Genomic DNA, 20390 nt, shown 5'->3' with positions numbered 1-20390 from the left:
CTTTGTTTGTTTGCAGACAAAATGGTGGACATCTTTAAAGACGAACAGACGTTTTATTTCTATGCTTTCACCTTCACGTTGGCCACAATAGTCGCAGCTTTCATCCTTTCGAGGTTCATAACGCTTAATCCGTCGTACCACTCATGAAAGGTAATATTTGTAGCAGTAAAAGTGTAAAAATAGATGGAGGGTTATCCCGGAAGGTTTTGCAAGCAGTAAGCGTTAAGAAACTTAAGCTTACTTATAGAAAACAGCTGGATGATTCGGTCGCTTGTTATTTATTTATTTTCTTACTACGGCAAACCTTACCAATATCCTTCATGTTAGATAGCTGGCTCTTGACCTTGCGAAGTTAGTGTCTGTTTGATTGTTTTTTTTTTTTTCCAATAATTATTTAGAATTAAGGCCTTTCCAAGTTTCAGGAAGGTACATGTAGCGTCTACCGGTATGCATTACGGTTTTTCCCGTCCTCATACCACCTGTTGCTACAGTTGCTCAAAATATGTTTGAAATTCAAGAGATTGTTTTCTTCCGATTATCTACGTGGTGTATTATTGGAACCCATGGTGTCCAGTCGATGGAAAATGATGATCAGAAAAGCAATCGATATCAATCGATAAAATTAGTTACTGTAATTGGTATTGATTGGTATTGGTCAATCGATGATCAATCGATAGTCACACAAAAGCCATTCATCGATTGATGTTGGTTGGCAAAAAAAAAGTCGTACCCAGACTTCTCAATTCAAAGGATAGATCATGTTATAGAGCATTTTCACATGACGTCATCAAATTCTTATATTCAAAACTGAAGAACCACCAAAGTTTTTATCCTTATCAGGCCTAAGAGATACTAGATTTATGTGTTTACATTTTTCCAGCTCAATAGCATTCTTCATTTGGAAACCAGAGTTATGGCAGTGCGTGACAAAGCTACGATCGCATTTTTCAAAAAATATTTATTTATCTCGTGATTTTAGCCGTGTGAAATGTTTAAGTATTAGGAAAAGTACTTTTTTAAATGTTTGTTTTTTCAGTGTAGATAATCAGTGTCCTAGATAACCAAAGTGAGTTCCAGATGTTAACATTATTTCTGGCCGCCATATTGGTGTAACACAGAGGAACATCAGCATGGCAGCTCGATACTGCTCTTAAGGCTCTGTAAATTTGATTGTGCAAAACATTTTGACCAATATCTCAACTTTGGGACAATACACACACCTTAAACTTCGAGAACTGTCTTCTTTATTTATCTTCTATAATATCACAATTTCTTGACTTTATCCACTGAATGGTTTTTGATTTTATTTTTTATTGCGTGACAATGAAAACGCTCTATACGTGCTTGTGCCAATGTTTTTAGTTGCTTGTAACCCAGCAGTCACTGTTCTGGCAATGTTCTTATTCATTTCAAAAAGGCTCTTTAAAAAGACTCTTTAAACCACAGGAAAATTTGACCCCCCCCCCCCCCTTTTTTTTCCATTTTCATGTGGACAGAAAACATTTCAGAAATGGAGCTTTTTGAAAATGATGACCTAGCAGTAATCATGTGATTTCCCTGCCAATTTTTTTTCAAACGCAAATCCAAAATAACCAGTGATTGTTGAATTTTTAAATTCCTCCTGCGTAATGTGGACCAGAAGCATTTGAATCCTCCATTTTCAAATTCCTCCCGTGTAATGTGGATGGGGCCTAACATGTACCTGATGGTCATATCTCCTCGTTCTTCACCATCATCAGGTGAATCATTCAACTAGACTCTCTGACTAAACTCCTCAGGCGTTACCAATAGTCAAACTCCCATGTTTTCCCAGGGGTTCAGATCATCTTGTTGGAGCTCTGCACAGCAAAGCCACACCACTAGAGCACAATCGGTTTGAAAATCTTGTAACCTATGGGTTTTAACTTTGACTCAGTCATAAGCTAAACATTATTATTAAGTTCATTTTCAGGCTTTGCCTGGGTGTATGTTACTTTGCATGTTAATCTGTATAATAATTTGCACTTGTCTTTCTTTAATTCAGAGCAATCAAGTAGATGTTACAGGGTGTAGCTGGCCAGTAAACTAAAGAGACTGCTACTAAACAGAGCCACTGGAAACAATAGTATTTATTCATTTATAAGTCAGCAAGAAGAAGAGAACATCATGTACTCATAATCTATTTACTAACTGGGAATTTTTTATAATATTATTGTAAATTACTCAATTCAGTTATTGTGGATATTGACGTTTCTCCAGCTTTTACTTTCATCGTGCGACACTGTTTTGTCAATTTTTCTCGAATAGTGATAATTAAAATGGTTTTATTGAAGATATAACTACTGACTCTGCTACTAACAATATTTAACAAGAGGCCGATGAGCTATTTATTGTACTTAAGATGTAATATAAAAATGTATTTATTAAAATATTTACCTTATCCTTGAACACTTCTTATTTATTCAAATATTGGGTTGCTATGAATGAAAAATAACACCATAGTGCATTGCTCAGCTGGTTCACATCAATTTAGCCTATTGAGATGATCCCAGCTTACAATATTATGTAGTGAAAGATATATTCTACAGAAACCTTAGTTTTTGAAGTTTTTATTTCATTATTAGTTTTTCACTAACTAACTTACATGTAACTAGCATGCTATTCATGGGCTCAAAAATCTTGCACAGCTTTCTTATCCAAATCAGAAGTACAATCAAACCAGTCGTAAGTTTACTACATGTATTGGAGTTTTGATTGGTTCACAGGATTGTCTGTGTTCTTCACGACTAGCCAAAAGTGATAACTTGGGTTTTTGTTGTACGACAGTCATTTTAAAACCGCTTGATGAAACTGTCAAGTTTATAAATCTCACTAACAGGGCATACTGAGAGGACGATGGAAATCTGCTAAGCTGTATGCTCTGTGCTGGCGATTTGTTTTAAAGGATGTTTCTCTTTTGTCGACAGATTTGAATTACCTCTTGCGCCCAAACTTTAAGAGGTCCTGACCGGTCTTAGTTTATCTGGCTTAACCAAATACATTACTACCTTTTACTTCTCCCCCCACTCCTCCCCTCCCATAATGAAAATAACTGCCGTTGCTTTTGTCCAGCTCATTCCTAGTAACTTATCTGAACTTTTATAAAGAAATGCTACATTTCACAAATCGTGCAAACTTCAAGCAATGTGTTTAGAACAGGTGTATGAAATGTAACACCGGGCCTGAAGCTTGAGACTAAAATTACAACGATTTAAACTAAGGGATATGGAATTTAAAATAACTTTGCCATATTGCATAATAGTAGGCTTATCTTGATTTTTTCACTTGTGCAGGCCATGCATCATTGAAACTCGGGGTCCGAATCACTTCGGTGGCTCTTGGGGCAAAATTGAATGCCATCTACACTATGTATTCATTTAGCTTACTTAGGTAGAAAAACCAAAAAGAGGTGATAATGTGCACATGCAACAAACAATCAGGAAACCGTAGACTTGGGAAATTAAAGAGGCTGAATAGAGGTGGTATTTCTTATTAGAATTCCTTTTGCAATCTTTCCTTTGTTTGTTAACCAATCAGATGTGAACAGATAACTCGTGCGTCTGTCCAGGGTCAAGCCTTCCGCCTGCATAATCAGTTCGATGTTCAATACCAAATTCGACATTTTCTGTGTAAATTCGTGGTATCTTCCGCCAAGTTTGGGCATCAGTCATCCAGAGAGCTTACCTAAGTATTGCCTGTGATTGAACTACATGTGGTCGTGAGTAAGACACGAAAAAGGTAGTTTATGCTCGCGTCAAAGCTTGGACATGCGCCGAACTGTGAAACTCTTATCTCTTTCATCATTCCTGAAATACAACCCGAGGGGTTGAACCTCATGTCAAAAGCTGTCTAGACAGTAGATGAATAAGCTAAAAATTTCTCATTAGAGTGTTATCATAAGTTATTAGCACATTATTCGTCTCAAACTGTGATAAATGTCGATCATCAAGAAACTGGTGATATTCTCTGTTGCCTGCCTTATTTGATGCTTACAGGTAGCCCTCATTCAGATGCCCGAAAATCGGCCTAGGCATATAAACCAATTAGCAAGTTGCACGAGTTCCAGGTGACACGGAGAGTTTGTTAGTCAGTTTGTTGTCATTATGTAAAGTACCTCAGTTTGTTTAATTTCTTGGCAACCGTTTTGTTCCTTCCAGCTATGCTACTTCAGTGTTTTGTAAGAGTCTTCTCAACATTATTACCTTCATAATCCACTGAGTTTGGTCACGGAGACTAATTCTATGGGAAACTGCATGTTCTTTGCCTTTGCAATAAGTTCCAATAACTTTTATCTCTTTATTACATTTTAATAAATCTTTTTTTGGCATTTAATATCCGCAAAATGTAAAATTGACTTGTATTGCCGACATAATTAATATTCGTCTTCAAAAATAGCAACTTTTTGAGAACACTCTGGTTGCCCTTGGTGACACATTTCACCTGTCTATCTGTTTTTTATATTCTGTTCGGACTTTTTCACACAGGTATTTCTTTTATCAAATACCACAGTGCCAGGAATTGACACGAAACTTTATTACACGTTCACGACCTGGAAATATGGCGAAACAACGACGAAGAGGTGGCTTTGACAAACCCAAACTCAATGACATAACTTTTAACGTCTATAAATAGCTGCTTGTTATCAACTCTCTACCGTTAGTTTGGTTATAAGAAGTTTGAGGCCCATCAGGACAACACCCCTTGTCTTACTGGACATAGATTTAGTGAGGGGAAGATAGCTCATGATCACCGAAGGGTTCTCATTTTCGTTCTTATTAGTTCTCTCAATAACAACAGCTGAATTGCAATTTACCACTAATAGTCATTCGTGCTCTTGACAAATTTGTTACGGTCTGGTGAAAATGCCTAGAGGGACTTCACGTTTGAGATGCTGTCACGCAAAATGAAAAGATACAATCATGGACATAAAAGTGAAGGCGGTTCTGTGAGAAAAGGTTAATGTGATTTAAACAAAGAAGTAACTCATGCGAACCATAGATGGATATGCAAAAACAGACTTCTACAGCATGAATAAATGTTACCAGGAAATTTTATTTAAGCCTGTTCTGACGCAGCTCGTCAATTATTTAATACCGGTACGTGATGCTCTTAAAGGCTCTAAAACTATATAAGGAAAATTTGGCGAGATTGCACCACTGAATTTAATTGTTGGAACGGTTCCAAGTTAATTTTGGCCCTGATCTGAAATAATTTTTTGCATTGCCCAAGGACTCTTCAATTCAATTCCAAGCTTATAGTTGAAATAATAGGAATTAAAATTCGGGAGTTTTCTCAAGTTTTCAAATATCGCAAATATTTCACCAGCAGGATGGGAAAGGCAAAACTGTGTTAAAGAACAAGCTAACGATGTATTCACATTGCTAAAATTTGGGTAGATTTAATTTTTAATCATTCTGTCTATTTAAAAACTTGACAGTGATGCCAACGAGTGTATATTTGCGACCACGTTCCAGTCAAGTGCCTTCCCGAGTGCATTACCATCCACATAAATTACATAATAAGTACAATTAAGAAAATGATTTAACAGCATTCTTGTGCATTCCAGAGCTACAGCGATTCAAGCACTCTTGCTCTCCCGACGACAGGACTGTAGAAAGGCAAGATAATGTTGCTAAGCTTTCCTGCACATAATACAATTCATAGTTTTCTTTCAATCGCTGAAGGCAAAACTGATGAAAGGTGTCAGAACCTGTCCTCAATCTATGATGAGTTACCTCATTTCCGATTTTAGAGACCATCTTCAGTACAAATTAAAGGTCTTATAGCATTTAATTAAAACACCTTTAAAATAGCAACGGATCCGAGAAGGGACGAGCTTTTCTAAAACTACATCCGCGGAAAAAGAAGACAAATACATACTGTTGTGAAAGAGAGAGTGATCTACATATTTGATAACTATATCGAAGGGAAAAAAAATATCAAACTTGATCTGGAGAGCTGACAGCGGGCAGTTTGTGGATCAAAAAACGGGTTATACTGTTTAACTGAGTGGTTCAGTGGCACTCTTATTCATTAGCATTATCGAAATAGAAGCGGGAAAAATTGGTCTTACTAGATCATAGGCCGCTTAGCGTAGCAATAGGCAGCTTATATTACAGTGAATCAGTCCACTTTCCATATAGAAATCATTTGAAAACTGTAAAGAGCCCATAACAAATAAAGAGAATAAACAAAATAAAACCAGTGACAGTGTTTTTTTTTTTTTTTTCTGGCAAACAATTTGGCTCTGTATATCTTTCCATAACGTTCGTCGTAATTTTACGTAATTAAACATATTGTTTTGCCCCAACTTCGCAATTTTTTTTCCCCAGGTCAGTCATCCAAAGGAAATCTAAACGATTTAGAATTAAAGATCCCTTCAGTCAGAGTTCATTTCCTTTGGTGCGTTTTGAATTTCCGGTGGGGTTTGGTGTAGAAAACGTCGTAACAATCGCTCTTGAGTGTTTGTCAACATTTGACAACTTCAGACATACTTACGAAACTCGATGGATGAAATAAATTAAATTTCTGACTTAACTCTGGCCTTGAATTGCTAATTGTCATAAAGCAATTAATTATATAGCTTCACAAACGTCTCTCTCGTTTCGAACCCAAGGTGTACAGGCTGGAGACACATTTCTACACATCGCGTGTGCCCATCTGTCGTTAGAAATATTAGCAAATAAAATTCCTCTGGAAATGTATACCAGTATTAAGTCTGATCGTATTTATTTTCACGCCTGTCTGTGCCCTGTAGGTTACTTAAATCCACGACACCGTCTGCCTGTTGTAGCTATCATTGTTGTTATAAATATTTTTTTTTGGAATTGCTCACTCACGCAAGCTCTGCCATTGTTTTGTTCACGTGGTTCCGAACCTATCAAAAGATTATTTTACTCCAAGATAAACACGACCGAAGGAACGCTTTGTAGCCTCTTCGTTCAAGCGACGCGTCATTTCGAGAAAAAGTGAAGGTGGAGTTATACATTTTTTATGACCTGGCTGGAATCCGATCGTTGCACAAACTCGTAGCTGGTGGCCGCCAAAGTGAAGACATAATGCACAAATTTTAGGATTCAAATTAGCCTTTAGTGCCACCAATTGATATGCAAATCTGACGAGCTACTAGAAGTTGCACGCTTCGCTTTCTCAGAACAGAAGCGATTGTCCGCGATACGGGACAACAGCAAGACGATTAGATTTCCAGCGTTGCCCGTAGAGATGTAACTCCTGAGCTTGGTCACTACAAATTGTTTATATTCTTGGCCCGACGGGAAAGGTTTCGTGCCGTCGCCGTAGAAAGCAGAAGAATTAAGTACCATAGCGCGCATTCTGCCGTTTTAAATCTATCGAGCGACTCCCGGCGACATGTGGATGGCGGTGATTTCTTCGGCTGCGGAAGACTACATTCCGAGTCAGGATGAAACCGAAGAAGGAGAAATATCCATCTTATTCTGGTCGTTTGCGTTTGTTTTTCTGCTCGTTGTGACCGTGTGGTTTTACATCACACAGATTGCTACGATCCGAAGGTCCGCCGGTCGGCAAATTTCTGATAAGGAAATCGATCGAGAGGAGGAGGTCGCGAGGAAAATTCTAGAACAGTTGACCGACGATCTTCGGTTTAAGAGTGATATTTCGAAAGAAGACACGTTGGATAATGCTGCTTCGGCGCCGAGTGGGGAGAGAGAGGAGTCTAGCGTTTACGAATACATTGACGATGAAATTCACATTCACTATTCAAAGTACGGGTGGGATGACGAAAGTTTCGAATCGTCTGATGGTTCAAGTGGTCTGGCAGCCGCTCGAAGACCCTCTATGGAAAACATGGATCTTATCTTCCCTGGATTCTTACCTAGTATTGTTGAAGAGGAAGAAATTGAAGAGGATAGTGACAGTGAAAGCAGCGAGAAATCTCAAGACACGGATGTCGATGATAAGTTTAGCGCCGACCTTTCATATTTACCTACAGCCTACAAGCAGCTAGTTAATAACAATGATGGGGTGTTAGAAAGTTCAGTGAATATAGAACATAAGCTCGATCTTTCTGGGAGTGGAACAAAATTTGCCCCGTTTATTGAAAGCCGCGAGACCATGACAAAGGAACTGCAGCCGAAAGAAGATCGTGTTGTTATTGGTGAGCCCGCTGAGTCGCAATCGCTTTTCGCTTTTGAGAATGTTAACCACCCCGCGATCGTCAAATCAATCTCCGAACCTGTAAATATAGAACAAAACGGCTCTTCTTTGTTATCTACCGAAATTGACAATCGTTGTCAAGTGTTAGATGCGGAAAACTCTAAAAATATTCTATCACCTGAGCCAGCAAGTCACATCTCCACGCAAGAAAGCGCGATACCAACGAAGTGCCGAACTGTTGCAGAAGTCACTTCCGGTAGTTTGGATTTTTCTGCACCGAAAGACGAGAAGGAAACAATACTGGACAGTGTTTCTGACGTGAACAACAGTGCGATCGAGAGCACCTCATTGTTTACAATATCGAGCTGTGATCTTGCGCCAGCTCTCAAACAAGATGCAAATGAGGAGCCCAAATTACATGCATCAAATGAGCAGAAAATTTCCTGTCCTCCGAACGGTCTGGATCGTTATTTCACACGTGATATCCACTTCGAAAATTCAAAGAACGAAGAAAATGCCCGTGGTAACATTGAAAATGAACGCGACACGGAGCTTAGCGATGCTTCAGCGGAGGAGGACACCAGTGGATTAAAAGGTATTAAAATGGACATAAACAAAAGCGATCTCGCTGACTTTCAATTGAAGGGTTTCGTCGATGAAATAGCGGGTACAAATGACCACACGAGACACGCCTGGACGTTTTTCTCCATGTCGGGAAGCGACGAAACAACCAAGCCACAGAAGGGAATTTCGAGCCCGAAACAACAACTCGATCAAGTGGCAGTTCCTAAAATAATTATCGATTCTTATGACGATGGTTTGAAAAGTGACATTAAAATCCCTAATGATGATTCTATGGATATGAATGGTTCAACACGATACGCCAACCCGTTTGAAACCGACACGTTTGAAACTGACATTGATATTGACGATGTTGATTTGATCGACAGCGACGAACTGCAAGACGAAGGAGAGTTTAGCATTTATTTCAAAAGGCACGTTTCTGTGACAGATCTAGACAAGATTCTCTCGGAAGAAGGCCAAGCCGAAGTGAATGACGATTCTAGCAAAGACGTAGTGGAAACCGATCTATCCGTGGACAAAGTCGAGCAGAGAGATGTTGATATTTCATCTACGCGTACTGTAATATCATCAGATGAAGAAACAAATTATTCTATTACAGCACCCGAGACAACGCACGTTGACGATGGATCAGACATAAATATTCAAAAGTCAATTATTGTCACTTCAAAGTTGAGCGATTGTTTAGATAAACAACCAAGTGAAGAGCTGCAAGAGTTCGAGCCTTCGATAAAGAGTTACGAGGTGGAAACGTTAATGGATGACGTTTCATTTCAAAAGGATGGTGTTTATGGCGAACTAGTCCTGTCGAAACTTAACGACCATCAGAGAGATCACCCTGATGATGTTAGTTTTGATTATTACGGCGAGGACTGGTCTGAATTTATCGAAGACCACAGGCGTGAGCGAAAGCCACGTCTATACACAATCCCGGAAGACGAAGAAATTAGCTCAGCAGAAGATGATAAGGGAAAGGAGTTCGAAAGCAATCTGTGGGATCAAGCGGGGTATAATTACAGCAATGGTAATGAGTTTAGTGTTCGTAAAGACCCCAGGTTACAGGCCCCTATTGCTACCATGGACGCCAGTGACTCTGAGTTTGACCTGGATGATCATAGCAGTTCTGAAGCAGAGAAATCTGGCCCCGAAATTGACGAACACTCTGAGAAGAAATATCAACCGAAGTTGCCAGAGGAACCTAGTCACTTAGACGAAATTATAACCTACAATGGCCTTACCAAAAATGGTGGAATCAACGAGGCAAAGAATTTAGCCAATGAGAAGGAGAAGAAATTAAAAGAACCTGTTTTCTTAGACAAAATTATTTCTTGCAATGGCGTGACTGAAAAACCTGAAATCGGAGGCGTGATAGATGTGGCCAGCGACGAACAAAAAAGGTCAAACGAACCGCCTGAACTGTCGGACAAAATGTTCGCTTACAATGGCGTGAACGGCGATATTGGTGTCGTTGGAGACAGTACAAGATCTGTAAAAATTGTAAAGAAAATCAAGATTTTTGTCAGAAAGGAAGTCATGATTACTAAAGACGAGCAGGAGCTTCAGAGTCCAAAACAGTTGATTGAAGAATTTGGCGATCACAAAAAAGATAAAATCGATACGGAAAATGCACGTAACGAAACTAGTGCGAGGAAAGAAGTTGAAGAGGCAGAAATCGTTCCGAAATGCCGTGAACCAAAGATGCATCCTTCGTACGATGTCATCAAAGCTGAGATTGACTCGGATGCTAACTTCACGCAGCCAATGAACTTTGAGGAAGAACAGTGTGACATTTCTGAGGTTATTGCTAAGGAAACGGAAATGATTCCCAGAAAGGAATCTTACACGCCTCCCAAACCTGAACAAAAAGTCGTGGACGAGGTTATCGAAGTAAGCGTTAAGAACACCCCAGAGCGTGACGTCACGCAACTTCTCACGCAAGCACTCGCACAAAGCGATAACCCGAAAACCGACGCAAAGCCCGAATCAAAAATTGTGACCGATGTTGTCAAGGTGCTCCCATTATCCTTAGAAGGTGACGCCCCGAAAAGTGTCGGAATAGAAGATTCTTGCAAACCACTGGCAAAGAATGATAACAGAGAAATGAACAACACATCTAGAGCCGAAAACGTCGAGAGCTGCACTTCACCCACGCAAAAAGAAGCCCCAGTACGTGACATAACTCAAATGTCCCCTAAACGAACCAAACAGAAGCATCTATCTAAAATGGTCGCTAGGTTCGAATCAAAAATCGAAGCTGAAACTGTCAAAGCGCGCAGGTCGTCTGTGGAATCCAAGGTCCCCAAACGTGACGTCACGCAAGATGAGGAGAAGCTACCTGTACAGAACGGTCAAACGAAAGTGGACAACAAACCTGGGTCGGAAATGAAGTCTGAGAACGTGAAGGCGAATGTTTTGTCTGTAGAAGCGAGCGTTCTAAAACGAGACGTCAGGCAAGATGCTCAGAAACTTCCTGTGCAGAACGTTCAAACGAAAGTGGACGACAAGCCTGGGTCGGAAATGAAGCCTGAGAACGTCAAGGCGAGTGTTTCGCCTGTAGAAGCGAACGTTCCAAAACGAGACGTCATGCAAGATGCTCAGAAACTTCCTGTACAGAGCGTTCAAACGAAAGTGGACGACAAACCTGGATCGGAAATAAAGCCTGAGAACGTCAAGGCGAGTGTTTCGTCTATAGAAGCGAACGTTCCTAAACGAGACGTCAGGCAAAATGTTCAGAAACTTCCCGTAGAGAGCGTTCAAACGAAAGTGGACGACAAACCTGGGTCGGAAATGAAGCCTGAGAACGTCAAGGCGAGTGTTTCGTCTTTAGAAGCGAGCGTTCCAAAACGTGACGTCACGCAAGATATCGAGAAACTTCCTGTACTGAGCGATCAAACGGAAATCGACGCTAAACCTGAATCGAAATCCACGCCGGAAGCCAACCAGGTGAAAACGACACCTGTGAAAGAACACATCTCCAAACTTGGCGTCACGCAATACGTCAAGAAACTCGGTCAAACAAATCGTGACGCCAAGCCTGACTCGCAATCGACGCCAGAGACCATCCAGATGAGAAAGTCATTTGTGGAAGAAGACGTACCAACACCTGACGTGACGCAGAATTTGGAAACAATTCCTGTAGAGAGCGATCAAACGACAATCGTCGCAAAACCACAGTCCAAATCGACACCAACGACTATCGAGGCGAGATCTTCATCTGTTGAACAAGACGTCTCAAAACGTGACGTGACGCAGCAGCTCGAAAACATTCCTGTACAGAGCGATCGAATGACAATCGAGTCGAAATCCACCCCTGAGACTATACAGCCGAAGGAGGTGTCTTTGAAAGAAGATACCCCTAAAGTCGTCTTCACGGAGTGCGTCGAGAATCTTCCTGCCGAGAGTGATCTCACGAATGCCGACGTTAAACCCGAGTCGAAATCTACGCCTGAGACTGTCCAGGCAAATGAGTCATCTTTGAAAGCAGACACCCCTAAACTTGTCCTCAAGGAGTACGTCGAGAACCTTCCTCCCGAGAGTGATGCGACTAATGACGACGTTAAACCCGAGCTGAAATCGACGCCAGACACCATACAGGCGAGAACGTTACCTGTGAAAGAAGACATCATAAAAGCTAACGTTAAGGAATATGTGGAGAGACTCCCTGCACAGAGCGATCAAACGCAAATTGACGCTAATCCCGACTCGAAATCGACGCCAGCGACTATCAAGACGACAGCGTCATCTGTGCAAGAAGACGTCATAAAACGTGACGTCACGGCGTATGTTGAGAGACTCCCTGAACAGAGCGATCAAACACAAATTGACGCTAAACCCGACTCGAAACCGACGTCGGCGACTATCAAAACGACAGTGTCATCGGTCAAAGAAGACGTCATAAAACGTGACGTCACAGCATATGTCGAGAGACTCCCTGCAGAGAGCGATCAAACGCAAATTGACGCTAAACCCGACACGACATCGACGCCAGCTGCTATCAAGACGACGGCGTCATCTGTGGAGGCCGTCGCCCCAAAACGTGGCATCACGAACGATGTTGCGCAAACACCTGCGCAAAAGGATGACATTTTACTGGAAGCTAAACTCGAACCAAAAATAACACCAGAGATCAAGGCCAGAGCGTCGTCCGTTGAAGCCGTCTCCTCAGAACGTGAGATCGTGAAAGATTTTGTGAAAGTACCCGCACAAAACGATCAAACAAAAAGTGACCGTACGGATAAAGTATCTAAGACTGTTACAAAAGACGACATTCAAGCAAAACCCAAGAGATCAAATGTTGGATTGAAATTGTTTATATCGGGAAAGAGGCGCAAAGAAGATTCAAAAACTGCAAGTGAAAATGGCATGTTGTCTCCGAGCTCCAGCGAAGAACCTGCTTTAACTGAAGAAACTGAAGTTCAGTCACCCGAGTCACCTCCTGTTACAATAAGCATTCAGGGAAAAGATTCGCAAGAGGATAGAGAAGGCAGAAGAGTCCGCTCTCCGACGAGGATGTCGCCGACACCTTGGGAGAAGAAACCTCGAAAGACCTACCTCGCATCTCGCAACATACGACTCAGCAAGAGCCATGAAGATCTCAGGTTTGTTGAAAGAGCGCCGGGAGAAATGCAGGATATTATCCAAGAAGAGGAGCCTGCTACGCACAACGTCCAGGCTGGCCAAAGTGTTCCCGAGGACGATGTGAAAGAGTTAATCGAGCCAGATTCTATTCATACCGCTAAAATCACTGTTCAAGAGGTCGTAGGCGACAAGCAAAGGATTCTTATTTTGAACGTGAAGAAGAAGGTTCATGGAAAGGCGAGATGGAAGTCCCTGAGTGATCTTGATTCGATCAAAATGGCGGTGACGCCGCCCCGAAGACGTAGCGATTTGGGAAACGCACTGGCGAGTTTTGCCGAGGAAGAAAAAAAAGTTGAAGGGCGTAAGGGTCCGACGGTTTTGCCTGTATTGGAGGTTAAAACGCGCCGCAAGTCACTGCCTGAAATGGAAGAATCAATATCTGAGGAACAAGTTGTTTCACCTCGAAGATCACCCATTCTCAAAGTGACAGCACTGCAAGATCTTGAATCTGTGACAGAAAAAGACGCACCGACCAGAATAATTAAAGCCAGAGTGATGCCAGTATTGGAAGAGGGAGAAGCACAAAGTGACGAGAACGTAACAGAAATTAGAGACAAAGAGACTTCAAGGCGAGAATTTAAAGCTCGTGTGACACAGATATCTTCAAGGGAGTCCAAACCTCGGGTAGAACGCGAGGACGTCGATGGCAGCGAGGAAAACAGGGCACAGGAGAGAATAATTAGTGCGCCGATTGTGTCGCCCGTTGTTGAAGCTATCCCGTGGCTAGAGCGAGAGACTGTTACAGAAATTTCAGATTCTGCAACCAAGGGAAACACCATCAAAGTCCGGGTTGCACGTGTAACTCCTGCAGAGGAAGTCCCGCCACAAACTGAGGACAGATTTTCTCGACCTCGTTTATCGCCAACAGTGGAAACACTGCCAAAGCTGAGAGATGAACGTGAAATTGAAGCTCGTGTATCGCAGATATCGCCCATAAGAGAAGTCCGTTACAGACAGGGTCGGGAGTCTGGATACGGAAGCTTAGAGATAAAGGATAATGACGCCGGAACTCCGAGTGCGTTTAACACCCTTGGCAGCGTTCGTTCTGATCCTGTTTCTACTCTGGGAGGTGTTAACGAGCGTAGCGTAAGCAGCTTAAGCAGCATCGAGGATGCATTTGACGGAGAAATTCTGGGAGAGAGCCGAATTATGGTTACAGATTTAGACGCTTTACTAGCTCAACAAACTGCTGCAGTCACAGAGGAGAAGCCGCGACCACAAAGCCCTGAAACCCATGAAGTCACAGAGAAAGTTCATGTGTGGGCGCGGATGGAACCTGTTCCTCAAAAAGCCGTCCGTATCAACAGTAACGAGCAAGACGACGATGAAAATCTGGTTATACATCACGTCAAATCAGAAGAACCTATTGTCATCGAACCTGTGATTGTCACGGAGGCAGCCAGTAACGAGGAATCGAACGTGATTTCAGCTTTTCTAGTCAACGATGGTTATGACGATGACGAGCTGGATGAAGTTTTCTTTGAGGATTACCCACCTTACGGTTTCCCTAATAGTCACGGCAACTCTGTGCGGAAACACAGCAGCGATGCTGACTCCGAAACGTCATCTGTGAGCAGCCTGCCGCTGAAACCTCGCCATCGGCAAACAAGGGCAGCTCTCGAAGCCGCTAACATCGGAGCCCGAAATCGCACCGAGTCAAGTGGATCTTCTAAAACTGCCACACCTGTTGTCGAGCTAGAGAATGAAAAGGCCGCTACTTCATCTGGTTCAAGCACGCCGGAAATCAGAGCGAGCCAAGTTTCACGGGAGGAATCGTCCTCGTATAAAACACCCGAACGATCTCCTCCTGCGGCAAAGGAGACGCTAACCAAGTTTACTTCGGCCTTTATTTCTCTTTCGCGAACGACAAAAGTCCGCCGCCCTCGTGCGAGGTCGGAGGAAAAATCCGCTCCTAAGTCCGATGAGGAACCTAGTGCACAAACTAAAGGACCGGGGCCTAGCTTACAAAAGAAGGGACTAGGAACTAGTGTCCAGGACGTTCAGATAATGCCAGGACTCCATATAGACCAACAGCGTTTTAAGGACGCCGCGGATAGTCGAAAATCAATGCCGGACTTGACAAAAAGACAGCACCCGATAAACGACTCTCCGTTTTTACGGGGATTGAGCGCTCATACACGCAAGTGGCTCAGTCAAAACGCCTGGATGGATTCTAATGAACAGCAAGATGAGGACGATCTTATGACTTCAGATCTTTTCCTGTATCCCTCAAATCGTTTTCAACCCGGATCCAACATCGACGCCAGTTTCATGTCATTAGCGGGGGAGAGAGACTTTCCTGATGATATCTCGGTGTCGTCGTTGTCAACGCGCCCTCAGAGCCCAATGTCGGAATTCTCGTTTGCTGGGGAGGTCCCTTACTGGGGAATGCGGCGAGGCTCAACGACTACTGTGAAGTGTTCCAATCCTCGATGCGAGCAAGAGGAGGTTTTGTTTCCGGGCGAGAAAACCACTTATACATCTTGCCCCGCTTGTTTCACATATTACTGCACAAGGAACTGCAGGCGGATTCACTGGTCGGAACACAAGAAGGTTTGCTTCTTCGGTCGTATCAACAGCTATATTCGCTCCTTCATTTATCTCTGCCACAAGAAAGAAGCTCTGACATTCCAGCTCTCTAAGGCGGCCAAAGAAGGATTCAAAAGGAAAGGGCGTGGCTGTGTGCTGGTAACGTTCGCGTCTGCGCAGTCGGCGCGCAAATTCATGACCACCGGTTGCTCGTTTTTCCCCAGTCCTCCAACGTACTCATCCTTGCAGGATTTACAGGCGGAAGGTGTGGTGAGCAAGCACAGGGTGGCTTTAATTCAGAATATCAGGGACTACGACCCCGAGGGGGAATTCGTCCTCAATCTCGCCATCATTGCTGGTAAGATGGAGAACCTTCCAGCGAATCCTGTTCCGCGGAGGAAAGTGACTACCGTTCTTCAAGTGATCAAGATTCCCTTTAGTAGCAAGCTCAAAGAGGATGTCTCGTCTTCTCCGAGCGACCCAAAAACTGAAACGAAGCTGTTTTACTTGCCGAAGTGCGCTCGACATGAATTCGTAAACGAGAACGAAGCGCGAAGACATTACTGCAGAAACATTTCCAAGAATTTGAAACAGTATGGAATCCGACTGAAAAACGACTATCCCGATGTGTATGAGAAACTTTGCCTTTACGTCGACCAGAACATCCGATTCAAAGAGCCCCTTACTGTCTATGGCAACCAGGGCAAGAAGATTGTGATGTGTAAAATCATGCCTGAGGCTGGTGACGACGGAAAGAAATGAGGAGAGCTTTAAAATTGAATCACAAGGTAATTCAGTTTTCTTTTTTTGGAATTTTCCACCAAATGCTTTTCTGAGTAATACTTATGGTTTATTGACCAAGGGTGAGGTCAAGGTGGCTGGTTATTGGCCTCGTTCTGTTTTTTTTGTTGTTGTTGTTGTTGTTGTTGCGTGTTTATGAACCTCGATTCTGTCTCGGTCCATAAACTTAAAAACGGGAAAAAAAAACCGAGCCAAACTCCAGCCATCTTCACCGAACAAAGCTTGGTGATTTATATAGAAAGCGAACACTATCGTCTTGCGCCGGGACAAGGTAGCGCCATCTTGCCTGCTCGGGTAGTATATCACGGCGCAGGATTCGATTCATCTTGTCCGCTCACGGAACTAGCTATATAATTAAGGTCCCATACTTTAAGGACCATTGCGTTGATGAAGGATCCAGTTTAGTGCGCGTGCCCAAGGTGATAACGGGACATTGTCTAATATTCCAGGTGTCTTAAGCCTACTTTCCTCTGTGACGCACCTGAAGGGAATGGAGTTGTTTACATTTAGCAATATAAGGCCGAGACCCGGGAACATTAAATTCAGCTACCTTTTTGTGTCTCATCGAGAGAGCTAGGAATTGGCCAACAAATTCGGTAGCTTGTGTTTCACAACTTTTCTCGTGTACTCGTGTGATGTGTCTATTTTCTAATTACCTTAGAGATGGGCTCGTAATTGAATTGTAATGTTTTAGTGGGTGATCTTGTTAAAGTGAACTATGTATAAGATGGTCTTTATTCTAAATTTCTTTTTCTTTTATTTTGTAGAATTGACTACCTCGTGTGACAGTGAGTAAAGAATGCATTTTTAAAGCCCTTCTTCAGAAAGTGCTCGCTCAAAGGAACATCATGCAGGTCGTTTAATACGTAGCATTCATTGTGTCACAACAGTTCAGGTATACCAGAAAGGTCGCTTACTTGAAGCTACCGTGACAAGCATGTCACTGCTGACAAGATTGCCCGCGCAGCACCTGATTGTCAAGGTCAATTAACTCATAATTTACACGATTTACTTTTTAGTTTTTTTACACACTTATTGAGAGTGCTTTACAATATTGCTTTAAATTGTCTTCAATTTTATCATTTTGGGGCTTACCGACCTTTAAGGGTCATTATTTTGAGTGTTTTTACATGATTTAAGGATTTCAGTGTTGTTTTCTTGTAAGACATGGAAACGCTACTACTTTAAGGGAGTCTTCGATTTTATTTCTTAGGGAAGTTCAGTGTACGATTTTGTTTCATTAAAACACTCTGCTAGCTTTTATAGTGCCATTTTATCATCCCAGTGTATCAATTTTTGTCCAGTGGTGCTTGCTTTAGTTTAATAACCGCCACGGTTAGATTTTTCTCAATTATTTTGCGTCGTAAACATATTTACGTTATGGTAAAGTTCTATACGCCTGGGTCAATAACGTTAGGCGTTTCTTAACAATTTCATCGCAAGTCTCGTGTATTATTTCTACAGTTTAACTTCTTTATCACACCTTAAAGCAGTTTTTCATTGCTTTAATACAATCAAATTCCTGGAAACTACAGTATTAATGTATCAATCTGAAATTGTGATTATAAGCTTTTATAATATTATCAAATAACGACCAAGACAACCTTAATAATCGATCAAACCGATTTGAATGATTTGTTAATAAATGCTCTCCTATACCGTTAATCCTGGCGGAGATTAAAATTCAATAAATTCCGTGCTATTGATTACACTGTAACACTGTTCACGAAACACTTTCTTGACGAAAGCTAAATTCTTTTATCTAACTGCGCCAGAGTTCAAACGAAGTCAGATAATCAGGCTTAAGTATATATTCTAGGGTAGTCGTTTTGTGACGGAAATTCTCCGTTGAAGGGCAGAGTAGCCTGCAGGTCAGGCACATTAATTTAGAAGATTTTCGTAATCATAGTGCAAAGGGCAAGACACGCGCGCGCGGTCATGCGCTCGCCACGTGTGTCTCGCGCAAAGTCACGTTCGTGTCGTAGACGCTACAGATAATTATCCAAAATCTACTATTCATTTAATCAAATCATCTTTCCTATAGCTGTTTTATTCTACTGATAGATCTCCACGCAGTCGAAACGTAAGGGTTGACCTTACCACGGTTTTTTTGCAAATAAGATAAATTCATTAAAGTAAATTTTGATTTCCAAAATAGGACTTAGTGAGTCACATATATTATGTCAACAAAGCTGTGTAGATATCTCAAAACCATAAGTAGCATAAAATCCTCGAGGCGAACATTCAAATGTTATACATAGCATCCACTAGTTGAATTCCAGCCGCGAGCTTTTTCGCATACGCAACAAAAATATATTTCGATAAATATATTTGGTCATTATAATATGATTAAACTATCATGCAGCGCCGAGTTATTCATCGGATTGTCCTCCTTGTGAATTCTATACCAACCTCCAGTCCCTCTCCCCTTTGTGACTTCCGGTATTCCGGTAGCACCGGAAGTCGCAAAGCTGGATCGAAGGACAATGAATTTCAGTGCTTGTAAGGCACTTGCTTGGTCAGGAACTGGCGTTTCGGATTCCATCTGTCTGGAGATGGACTAGGAACTACTAATCCTAGGTAAGGATTACGAATTAATCTTCTTTCAAAGTATCCTGTCTGAAACTCGCTTAATTAACAGAGATCTATTTGCAAATGTTTTTGTTAGATTTTTGGTGGTGTTCAAGCCACTAAAGCCAGACACGGCGCGTCAGTGTAGTTTAACAATGAATAAACTTTTCATTAAAAGCGCGATAGTGGCCTGGCTTACATTGTACGATTTATTTGTCTGACGAGCTGAATAACCATTATGAGTTCAAGTCTTAATTGTAATAATCAAATCGTTGTTGGCCAGGGGTTTATAAGGCGTACCGGTTTTCAATTATTGTATGTACTGTATTTTGATTTTTTTGATTTTTTAGAGGATTATCGAGATTAAAATATAGGCGACATTTTAACACATGGTTTTAGAGGGCGTTTGAATGTTATAAATTTCGGGTTATGATGAATCTGGGAAATTTTAAGGAGGCACCGTTGTATACCAAAAGTTCCTTGGCCGATCTTGAGCTATAACCAATAGGTTCCACTGAACACCAAGTTCCAACCGAAATAAACTATGTATGAATTATAATTACAAATCGATTGTGTGGTCTTACAAATCCCCATGGAAGTTGTAGATCATGCAAAGTCCCTGATCTTTAATAAGACAGTGCCTGAACAAATAGTTTCTTAAATATATATTTTTCAATAGCAAGCTTACACAAACAACTTTGGAAAGACCTGTTGAATTGCCGATTACCCTGGTATCCCGTGTGTAAGCCCTTAGCATTAAACAACTTCGCTGTGGCTTTGAAAAGGGCTTACTCAAGAGTTAGGGCTTTTAATTACGGTAAACAAATGTTTCGTGATAAATTAGCAGAACACTAACTTACAAGCATATCGTTCTTTAACGCTAATTCCACTCGTAACACATAATTTATTTTCCATGTATAATTTTCAGTATGCAAGAATTGTAAAGAGCCCGGGAATTTTAAGGTAGCTATCATCTTTTTTTATGGTCAGCTCTGCCCTCGTACGATAGATTTTGTAAATAGGTCCGATTGCTATGTAATCTGTTTGGGTAACTGATGATTAACATCAGTCATTGTAAACACCTAAATGAAATAAATATTACATTGTTATAGAATTCT

The 20390-nt window shown here is 41.6% G+C and overlaps 1 protein-coding gene and 1 long non-coding RNA gene across 2 annotated transcripts; both read left to right on the top strand.

The window, feature by feature from the left end:
- The first annotated feature begins 10 nt into the window (after positions 1-10).
- LOC149101975 (uncharacterized) lies at positions 11-2427 on the top strand. Its single transcript, XR_016202606.1, has 2 exons — positions 11-150; positions 2024-2427. It is a non-coding gene; the product is annotated as an uncharacterized LOC149101975 (long non-coding RNA).
- Positions 2428-6792: 4365 nt separating this feature from the next.
- Positions 6793-20386, top strand: LOC110044932 (uncharacterized). The gene is made up of 2 exons (XM_089275555.1): positions 6793-16688; positions 17469-20386. The coding sequence occupies exon 1, from the start codon at positions 7387-7389 to the stop codon at positions 16660-16662; it is 9276 nt and encodes a 3091-aa protein (XP_089131681.1). The 5' UTR covers positions 6793-7386; the 3' UTR covers positions 16663-16688; positions 17469-20386.
- Positions 20387-20390: the final 4 nt, after the last annotated feature.

This window comes from Orbicella faveolata, unplaced genomic scaffold (assembly GCF_042242905.1).
Source record: "Orbicella faveolata isolate gen_17 unplaced genomic scaffold, um_ofav_v1 contig_36, whole genome shotgun sequence".
Classification (NCBI taxonomy): Eukaryota; Metazoa; Cnidaria; class Anthozoa; order Scleractinia; family Merulinidae; genus Orbicella; species Orbicella faveolata.
Note: the sequence above shows the minus strand (reverse complement) of the source record. Positions and strands in the feature narration are given on the sequence as shown.